Source organism: Brachionichthys hirsutus, chromosome 1, assembly GCF_040956055.1.
Source record: "Brachionichthys hirsutus isolate HB-005 chromosome 1, CSIRO-AGI_Bhir_v1, whole genome shotgun sequence".
Lineage (NCBI taxonomy): Eukaryota > Metazoa > Chordata > Actinopteri > Lophiiformes > Brachionichthyidae > Brachionichthys > Brachionichthys hirsutus.
In genome coordinates, this window is record NC_090897.1 from 7,122,543 (window position 1) to 7,132,998 (window position 10,456).

At 42.0% G+C, this 10,456-nt stretch overlaps 1 protein-coding gene across 1 annotated transcript; it reads right to left on the reverse strand.

Annotated features, from left to right (window-relative positions):
- Window positions 1-3,824: 3,824 nt before the first annotated feature.
- wdr76 (WD repeat domain 76) lies at window positions 3,825-8,081 on the reverse strand. The gene is made up of 15 exons (XM_068741258.1): window positions 8,034-8,081; window positions 7,802-7,912; window positions 7,625-7,702; window positions 7,446-7,544; window positions 6,661-6,719; window positions 6,440-6,527; window positions 6,236-6,340; window positions 5,926-5,963; window positions 5,671-5,824; window positions 4,988-5,146; window positions 4,723-4,838; window positions 4,525-4,623; window positions 4,288-4,440; window positions 4,150-4,203; window positions 3,825-4,080 (listed from the first exon to the last, which is right to left on the reverse strand). Exons 1-15 carry the CDS (start codon window positions 8,079-8,081, stop codon window positions 3,825-3,827), a joined length of 1,617 nt encoding a protein of 538 aa, XP_068597359.1.
- Window positions 8,082-10,456: the final 2,375 nt, after the last annotated feature.

The following is a 10,456-nucleotide window of genomic DNA, read 5'->3' on the forward strand; positions in this document are numbered from 1 at the left end:
TGCAGGGAAAGGAAGTGACATTTCAGTATGGAAATTCAGGTCATTTCAAGGTATTTTATTTTTGCACAAAGTTACACCAACATTTCATTTAAACGCCCAAAGGGTAGAAGCAACCACATAAAACAGTTGCCTTTATTTTTATAGCAATTCATATGTTGCCATATTATTGTAACACGGACTGAGTAATCCTTGGAGACAGGATGAAAATGGGGCATTCTAGCTCAACTATTTTCAATATATTTAAGCCAATAACAATCATCATGTTGCTGTCGTCACATCTTTTGAAAAACAAGTAATAATGTACAAACTGAGCAGTACTTCCTGAATGTAGATATGTTCTAAGTCAAATCATTTGCAAGTGTTTTTTGTCATGTAAAGAGACACGTCAAACAGTCACAGGTAAGAATAGGAAAATAAATTTAACACATTTGTGACAATTTTCTGTCTCCCCTGTTCTATTACAGCAGTACTGGAATACAAAAAGATCTACTTAGACCTGGTTGCGTTAGATTGATGTTGGTGCTTCTCTGTCTGAAGCCCTGAATGTTTATTTTTGTAATAACGCCTCCCATTACCACAGATGTCGAGCAACTAGTAAAATATTAGAATCTAGAAATTACAGATAAGTTATAAGGATATGCATTAAAAAAAGAAAGAAAAGGAAAGTGTTTGGCTAGCTCTTTTGACGATCACACGCTGTAGGGGGAAGTTAATTTTGACGTACAATGTTGTTGACAACACCGAAAAAAAACTAAATTCTGTCCATGTGAGTAGATTATAAACATTAGTGCTATACTGTCAAGAGAGTTTATTTTCTTTCCGAGCTACGCTGATTGGACGTCACATAACTCTGTTTAAGCCTACTGTGTTCACATTTAGGCATCTATTTGTAAAGGGTGATTATATGTAAATCACATTTTCAATTTTCTACAATCTCATAAATATGGACCTTGCCTCACAGTGACTTCTAATGGACTTGAACTATTATTTGCCACTGTTGAATTTCACTTTCCTGCCTCTCTTGCTAAACAAACCACGTAACTTGCTGCAATCTTCATCATCACACCTACCAAAGAAACTTCTGTCAGTTTGCTTCAACAGATTGAAAATATTTTAGTCTGCTGTTACATATTTATTTAACAGATAGCCTGCAGCGGGATTTTACCAGAATCATTTGAAACCTTAAAGTTACATCAAGACAGTCTTGATCCTCAAAATATGCAACAAAAGAAATAGGATAGGGAAGTGATTTAGCTTTTAGGCTATCTGTTTTCTTGTTATTATAATAATTCATTTAATTTACATAGCCCTTTTCATAATATTAGAAAAATAATCCTTAGCTGGTACAGAAAAAAATAAAACAACAGCCAAAAGAAGAATCTTACACATTACAAAACAAATACAAGCCGTTAAAATGATAGCAACAAAGAGGAAATTACATAAACATTAAAAGCATATTTGAATTGGTGAGTCTTGAGTATTGTTTTAAATGTTGACTGGTCAGTGCAGGCTTGAATGTGTTTAGTTTCTGAAAGTTGTCTTGCTCCCTTGTATAGAGGTTGAATGGGTTGAGGCTGTTAGGGACTCTTAGGGCATGTAAAGGTGGATGTCTTCAGTGTAGCAGTGGACATGGAGACCATGATGATGCCTTGCTAAGAGGGAGGAGGTAGAGAATGAAGATCAGATGAACAAGCACTCAACCTTGGGGGACACCTTGGGACAGAGGAGCAGTGTAGGAGGTGCAGGTATTGATTTGGATGAACTCTTTTTCTGAGGTACAATCACTGGTGGTGTTGAGAAGGAGGGTGTTGATGGTACTGAAGGCAGCAGTAAGGACAAGGAACATAATGTATCAAGGTGGTCGTAAGAGACTTTGAGGAGGGCCGTTTCGTTTCTGTGTTTGGTACTGAAAGGACTGGATTGGTTCAAATGGGTTTTGGGATTTCAGTTTAGAATATTTTAGATTCTTCCCAAAATAAACACAGATCGAAAAAAGTGATTTTGAAATACTATACTATGTAATATATAGACTTTAAATGCTAATTTTATTTATTGTACAGTATTAATATTTTTAAGTTAAAAAAAAAACCTCTTGTTATGCTGGGTTTCAGTACTAATAAATTAAATAAGTGGAAGTACTAGCTTTAATGGAGACTGTTTTTGATTGATTTGAGATATGGCAAGACTACTAATCCCACAGTGGAGAAGTTTGCTTGTCAGCTTCATACCTTATCATACCATCACATCAGCCTGTCCGAAACAGGTGGCAAAAAAAAAATGTTAACCTGAATCATGTTGCTGGTATCAAATTCAGAATTAGAATATATTTGCAGTGTTAGGACTTGAAGTATTTCGCTTGTGCTGTTTATTTTTGAGTAAGGCTCATAAATGATAATGCCGTTTTATGCAATGTCCCAACAGCGCGTGGATTGAAAATAAAGGGGAAGGTGTCCTGAGCTACCGATTATCAGAAGTATCTATTGTCAAATGTGAATCCCGTCTGATTGTTGTCTGATCCCAGGCTGACCCGAGTCATAGAAGCATTAAGTTGTCTTGTGAAAGTACATGTAAGCGAACTCAACACATCAGTTCCTACCGACGACTCTGAGCAGGGTTTACCACAATGAAGAGGGGCCGTTTGCATTTCCAGCTGATTTTAGAAACACAAGTAGCAAAGTAGCACTTGTAATATCTGAATATTTCTTTTTGCATTGCTGTGACAGCAGCTCTCGTACTCATTTTATTGACTCGTGAATAAGGCCGCATCTCAGCAGGGTCTATTTCCTGACCCATGGAAATGTCTTCGTAAGCATGTGTTCTGCATATATTACTGCCAAACAGGACTGCTTATTTCAAAACATTCACCGAAGACTGGTGTAAACTGTTTATGAATAAATATATTGATTCTCAAAATCTGCCAGCCGGTCTGTCTACAAATTCAATCTTCGAAACACAGAAGAAAGGAGTTCAGCCGCTTCTCAAATTTTCCCACAAAAACCAGTTGAACCGAGGACATACCCTTCTTTTACATCACTATACTGCCATCTTGAGGGCATGTTACATCACGAAGTTACACAATTCATGCATCGCATTGTGTCACACTTTGGATTTTAAACGATGCATTCACAACTAACGTTGTTACGGGGGTCACATTGCTGTCAATCGGCAAAAAAAACAAATAAGCAGCTTTGTCAATGTGGAGTTTCTGGCCACCATCTGTAATGCTACGTTGGGTGAACGATGGCAGCATCGTGCTGCCGTAGGAATGTTTCTCAGCAGTGAAGTCTGACAGCTTGTGAAGGGAAAGGGTAAAATAAATGCACCGAGCTCGCCTTCCAGAGAGAACTGGGTTTCACCATTTTATAATGAAGCGAAAGAAGCAAAGTACACGACCAAATTTAAACAGGAGTGTATACAGAGAGAAGACGCGAGACAACAGAACGAGTTATCAGCAGACGTAGGTCTGCGGATACAGCGGAGCATCTCATAATGACTTGACTGCGTCAAAGTCTCTTATCAGTCATTTGCAAAACAATAAAGATAAAAGTCAGATATACATTTTAAGTATTTTTTTTATTTATTATTAAAACAAATAATCATAAACAAACTTAGAATGTAGAGTGAAATCTAAACATTTATATGCATTTGGTGTAAACTGACAGGTGAACGTAAAACTGACTTAAATGTCATTGCTCACATTGAAATACGAGTATAGTCTGTCTGATCTGAGTACAAGTGTAAAACCCTAACTGCACTAAAATGATTTTATTATGTGATCCTTTAATTCTGCTGAAAGCCACTAGGAGGACTTGCTCCTCCCCATTTCAGTCGCTGAAGATGTGCACGCGCCCTGATGCATTGCCCCCGAGCAAGGCATTTCTCGTGGGATGGACAGCCGTGACATACGGCACCGTTTGAAGCCTCTCGCCATCCACGAAGGCGTGTTGCACGGTGCCGTTTTCATGGAACACCTGCACCGTCCTGGGCCTCGACACGCTCCCCACCACGAAACAGTCGTCCCGTTTGGGGTCCCACACGGCCGACAGCTTGCTCAGCCAGCAACCCGTCTGCATGTCATGTCTGGAAAAGGAGAATGAGACGCCTCAAAGCACAGACCGCAGGCAATAGAGGGTTCGAAACAGGATGTACCTAATGGATGTCAGCAGGGGAGAGTCAGTAGTCATCGCAGATGTATCGTATATTCTGTCAAAAGTGGAAAAAACAGTCATCAAGCTAGGACTAAAATATACAAGCGAGTACAGTGTACTCGTGCCGAGTCCACTGTACCTTATACGGTCATCCATACAGCAGGTGAGAACTCTGTTCCCGGTACAAGGGGAGAAATAAGCACTGGATATGCTTAAGGAGTGGCCGTGCAGCTGGGAGACTGTCTGGCTGTTGCTCTTCTTCAGGCATCTGCCGTCATAAATATTCACTACCCTGAAGACGAGAACAAAACATCGATTGAGTAATCAAAAAGAAACAGTGGCAAGATACAACGAGGATACCGATAAGCAGACGTACTCGCTTTCTGCCACAGCAAAGTACTGCTTCTGTAAAGGGTGAACGCTAACACAACACAGTGCCTTGGTGTCCAAGGAGTGGAGGGACTCGTGTGAGGTCCTGCAGAGAAATGTAATGCGACGTTGAGAAAAAAATCACTCATTAAAAAGACACATTAATGTTATTTTTTACCACAAGGAAGGGTGACGAATACAATACCCTGGGGTACGCCGATCGACAATGGCAACGCGCCCATACATGTTCCCAACGACTAGCGTCGAGCAATCAGGTGACATGAAATCAAATGTTTTTAGACCGTTGTCAGAGTCATACACCTAAAAAAAACAACAACAAAATGCAAGCAAGTTGATGTAAAAAAGTGGAATCGATTAAACTGAATTCAGAGTAAAAGTGAAAACTCCCAAGAAGTCGACTTCTGGTCACTAAAGTCTTTTTAAAGTACTTATAACTAAAGTTATCTTACGTCATCAAAGACGGCCTTCTCTACATCCATGCAGCGCAGAGACCCGTCGTAGCTGAGGCTCAGCAGGTGGCTGGGATGAGCCCTGGAGAACGCCACGCAGGCCACCGGACGAGCGTGCGGCTCGAAGAGCAGCACGCCGTCATCGCCCCAGTCGCTGCCCTGAGTCACGAAAAAGACGAGGGGAAAGAGAACCCGCTGGTTTTCATTCAACTCAAACCCGTTTGATATTATTTATGGTTTTACATTAACATTAACATCTTTGCAGATGACGCGTGTCTAACGGCGCCTCGTCTGGAACGCATGATTCACGGTTTACGGCAGGCCTCTCTGCAGCAGCATGATTCAAATGCATCAAAGGTTGGGCGTCTTGATCAATGCACTGAACCCTTTTTACTCGTTTTATCTTTTTGAAAATGAGAATCGGAATCGCCTCTTCTCCGGCTGCTCATCAGAAATACAGGTCGCCGTTTTGCTGGAGCTGATCCCAGCTGGCTACGGGAGCGAGGCGGGGTACACCCTGGATGAGTCACCAGTGTGTGTGTGTGTGTGTGTGTGTGTTTATATATCAGGTGAGACAAGAATTTCCCCACTGGGCATTTTTGAAGTACATTAAATCTTAAGCTTCCTGTCCACTCGAGTTGCATTTCAACTTCAAACACAACCCGAACATGAAGGACACGCACCAACTTCCACAGGCCAACTTTCCCCCATTTGTCTCCCGCGGCGATCAGCAAGCTGCTGGTGCAGGGGTGGAACGCAGCAGAGACGATGCGGCTCATCACCACTTTGGCCACTCGGTCCTCCGTGAGCCTCATCTTCTTCAGGGTTTCGCAGTACCTGAGCGAAGACAAACGTAGAGAACATTCATGAACGTCTCTCCCAAATTCAACATGGAGACCAGAGATAGATGCAACGGCCACAAAGTCCCAAACTCTTACCCCGTCAGACTAAGCTCCATCTTTCCTTCTTTTATTTCCTATATGGAAAGAAGAATATTGTTTTTTTTTTTTTTTTTTACATTGATTCAGAAAAAGCAAATGGAAAAACTATTTTCACTTTATCAAAGATGCGAGACGAGACCTCTCCCCGAAACATTTTAAGGTTTAAGCAAGTTATGGCACAATAGTCAGCCGGTAAAAAGCACGGTATGCAATTTGCATAGAAGGGACAACTCTTAAAGTAAAAAAAAAAAAAACATTTAGAACTACAATTTAATGAGGAGATTAAAGCATGGAAGGCGAGTCCTACCTCAGAGCAGAGCTCCAGAAGCTGTGGCGGCAGCTTGCTTCCCTCTTCCAGATTGATCGCCACCATGGCGAGGGGGCCGGGGGGCTTCTTGAGCTGCTTGGGCTTCTACACAAGCAAAACGACGACAGCGGTTAAGCAAAAACACGGACAGAAAAATAGCAGCAATAAAATGAAAAGGACAGAAGTGGACGAGCGTTTAGCTACCTGCGGGGGTGTCGAAGGTTCTGCTTTCTTATTCTGGAGGCGGGGGGACTTGCGAGACGGCAGCACCTCCTTCACCGCAGCCTGTAACCTGATACGATGACATCAAGGGGACGAAGGTCGACCTTTAAAGTCTCATTCTTAGATCTGAGGCCGAGCAGAAAGTAGTGATGCTAATCGTCTCTCGGAGGACAAAGCCGTCCTACTGATGAACTTGTCTCTACCTCACGAGACCCTTCTGCGAAGGCTTCGGCCGCGTCCCCCGCTTAAACTCCTCCGTCGCCTTGAGACAACAACACAACAATTAATATCCATCAGCCATTAAGGAGCGCATCAATAGAGACATGAGAAGCACAAGAACTATGAACAACGTTTAATCCGATGAGCGCAAAAAAATATACATGAAATACATGTCAAATACAATATATACACGCCCAGAACCATTTACTGCATTATAATATTACAGGTTTGGATATCAGGATGCAGCCAGTACGTAGTCAGGGGGGGGGGGACGTGGACGTAGTGAGGGGGGACGTGGACGTAGTGAGGGGGGACATGGACGTAGTCAGGGGGGACATGGACGTAGTGAGGGGGGACGTGGACGTAGTGAGGGGGGACATGGACGTAGTGAGGCGGGACATGAACGTAGTGAGGGGGGACATGGACGTAGTCAGGGGGGACATGGACGTAGTCAGGGGGGACATGGACGTAGTGAGGGGGGACATGAGAGTGGCTGGGGTTGGGGAGGACGACGAGAAGGACAGGGTGAAGTGGAGACCCTGACGGGACATACCTAAAGTACAGAAAGTAGTACCGGTAGTACTGGTAGTAGTTCCTACTTGTGCCATGTGAATCTGGATTTTGTACTTTTGTCCGTCTGCAGCCCCGACACGGATTCATGCCTCAATCCTCAGTTTAAATATAACGGATGAGAACCGAGACTCAAAACAGGAGACGAGTGTCCCTCCATTTATGGAAAGGGTCACACAACGACCCCGTCTCTACCTACCTGGAGTAGGTTGATCGAGGACAGGAACTCTTGGTTCTGTCTGATGTTCTCCAGCCGCTCCAGCTCGTACGCAGAAAGTTCTTCATGGCGACGTGACGCCTGGAAGAGTCCCCGACTTTGGTTCGTGTTACGGAGACAGACGGAGACCAGACGGAGACCAGAGTCGTTCCTCTACTTACTGATGGACAGTCTGCGTCCTCCTTTCCCTTCATGTTCTCGCTGCTCTGCTGGGTGACGTCACTGAACCTTTTTGTTCTCTGTCAGTAAAACACGAGCAGGTTCACTCAACAGACGCGCCATTGCTGCGTTGCTGCGTTGCTGCGTTGCTGCGTGTCTGGCGGGTTCTCTTCTCTCACCCGCTTCCTCCTGGGCGCGCTACTTTCAGGAGAATACTGGAGGCGCTTCGGTCCGAGCGCCTTTCGTGACGACCGGCGGAGTGATACGTCTCGCTTCACGGGGGTCGTTTCCTAACAAATTAACCTTTTTTTTAAAAAATGTCAACTAATGTTAACGTCATTTAACAAGTTAACCAAGCATAGTAAAGATAATTGAGGGTATTATTCTAGATTAATAATCCCGACCACTCACCGTTACCGATGCTTCCACGACAGCTTCCCGGTTTAGCGTCGTCGTCATCGTTAAAGCTGCGATAACGCAAATGAGCGGCAAAAAAGCCGAGAGGGGCTCGCGCACATGTTTAAATGTTTAGTAACGAGCCCCGCCCATCCGCGGAGAAACAGAATCGCAAGCAGCTCATTGGTCAGTTCTTCACCAAAGAACATGGAGGATCATGTGAAACAAAACTTTATTAAATGAATCAAGAAGATCAAAACAAGAATGAACTGGACTCGGTTGAGGTTGGGTTAGAACCCTTTCCCGAGTTTTATTAGTTATTCACTTTGTGCCATGCTTTTTTTAAGGTGGTAAGGATCATCCATCCATCAATTTTATTTTGCTTTTCTGCTTAGATAAGGATCAGTTCTGCCAATATCACCACATTAATTAATAACATTGATCATTCAAATGGCACGCCTGAAATATTATTCAGGCATCTGAAATAAACACGGCGTTTGTTACCAGAGAGATGTGCTGGTGCGTGTGCGCCCTCCAGAGGAATAATCTACGCACTACATCACGTGACGGGGGTTGGAAATGTGCTGCAGGAAAGGAGCATGAAAAAAAGATTCATTTACTTCTTATTCTCAGCTAATATTTGCAGCTGCTGGTAAATAATAATTAAAAAAAATCCCCTCCCCTGCTATTCCTCTGAAAGCACACAGAAGCCATTTATTATAGTGAAAATACATTTACTCAATTATTAAATTACTCACTCCTTCCAATCTTACTTGTAGTAAAAAATAGTAATTATCACAAACAACAACAACAATACACGAAATAATGGCAACATCACCTCGACCAAGAAAAACAGTAAAGTGATACGTCTGCTGCTGCCGCATTAATATCAGTGATTGTTCTTACGTGTGTATTTTTTAATGCAAACCAACTTCAAATCCAATCATGTTGCTTTTTTTCTTAAACCATATATATTAAAGGAGATAATTGATTGATTATGATAAATGTTCCAACTTTATGAAACTCATTCACAGAAACTCAATTTCAATACACGTGGCAGCATTTAGAGACACTTCACCCCCTGAGAAAGAATAGATTTATTGACAAGAGGTAATCAGGAAAGTATACACTTTTTTTTACAAAACTGGAAATACTACTGAAGCTGTTGAAATCGACTGAAAGATCATTCTCATACCACTGGGTATTGCTCTGCTCACTGCAAACATTTGATGTGCCTGTTGGAGGGTAAAGATTCATGTGCAAGGATTCCATTTAAATACAGTACACATACTGGTCTAAGTATAGATTTGATTTGAACACATTAAAGTGGTACATGCCTGCCACTTAAAGCTCTTTTCTATACAAAGCCTGTAAAAAATACGTATAAATAGTCCAAGAATAAGCACAATATTACTACTGTATAGTTCCTGCTAACACATTGGAATAAACAGGAAAGAGAATGTGTTACACTTATAAGTTGTTTTCAACATTTGCTTAAAAGTGTCATACACAGAAGAATTATTATAGAGTTGAACAATCATAAGGATAACACATTTCGAGGGGTAAGATTTGTTAACACATTGCACACTGGGAAATGCTTCAGAATGCCTGTACAGGGCTTGTACACAGCAAACATTTCTGTTTCATTGGCAAATCGAAGGACAAAATAGTTTACATACATCTGTGGTGTGTAATCCATTTCACGATTAAGGCATAACCATAATGCACTGATCAAAGAGGAAGGGGATTAACCCCTTAATCTCTTGTCTGAAGCGAAGAGGCTGGGAATTTAACCTCCTGAAGTGGCCTTACACTGGTGACGTCTGCTACATACACTGCCCCGTGCTGACACTCTATGTACTCTATGTACTCTATGTACTGTACATCATGTTGAGTAAAGGTGATAGCCACTGAAAACGGTGTCCCTGCTCAATCAGAAATAAAGAGTTCATCTTCTTTTAGAATGACTTTAACTGCTCTTAATTTCTGATCTTTGGCACATAAATCCTCAGAGCACATAATTAAACTCGAACCGTAACCGCGTGTCACTTGCCTTTAATTCTTTGCAGATTTGTAAAAGTTGAAATCCCACTCTTTAAAGTCTTTTTCTGGAACGGCTGAGCAATATAAATGGAGACAACATCATTTTCTGACTTTTCTGGGAGTTGGTCATCGTGTGTCAAAAGTGAGCACCATCTCTCATGAATGAGAGCCTTAGCCTTATATTATCGCGCACATTACTGTTAAAACGTGACTAAATGTCATATCTGTACACGCTCTCATGTCTTTATTCTGTGGTTGAAAATAATGATCATAAAATGGTATCTAAGACAATAAATAACATATAAATACTCTGTACCTATAGAAATAAAACCTCTCTCGGCCTCTAATAACGATTATACAGAACGAGTTCATCAGGGAGCACATACTATAAGAGC

What these genes read in the sequence shown, in the direction of transcription:
- wdr76 (XM_068741258.1), bottom strand. Translation starts at nt 8,081, where the DNA reads ATGACGACGACGCTAAACCGGGAAGCTGTCGTGGAAGCATCGGTAACG. An exon ending in ATGGAGCTTAGTCTGACGGG is followed by an intron (nt 5,825 to 5,925) that starts GTAAGAGTTTGG and finishes GTCTTCGCTCAG; the next exon opens with GTACTGCGAAACCCTGAAGA. An exon ending in CCCCTGCTGACATCCATTAG is followed by an intron (nt 4,081 to 4,149) that starts GTACATCCTGTT and finishes CTCCTTTTCCAG; the next exon opens with ACATGACATGCAGACGGGTT.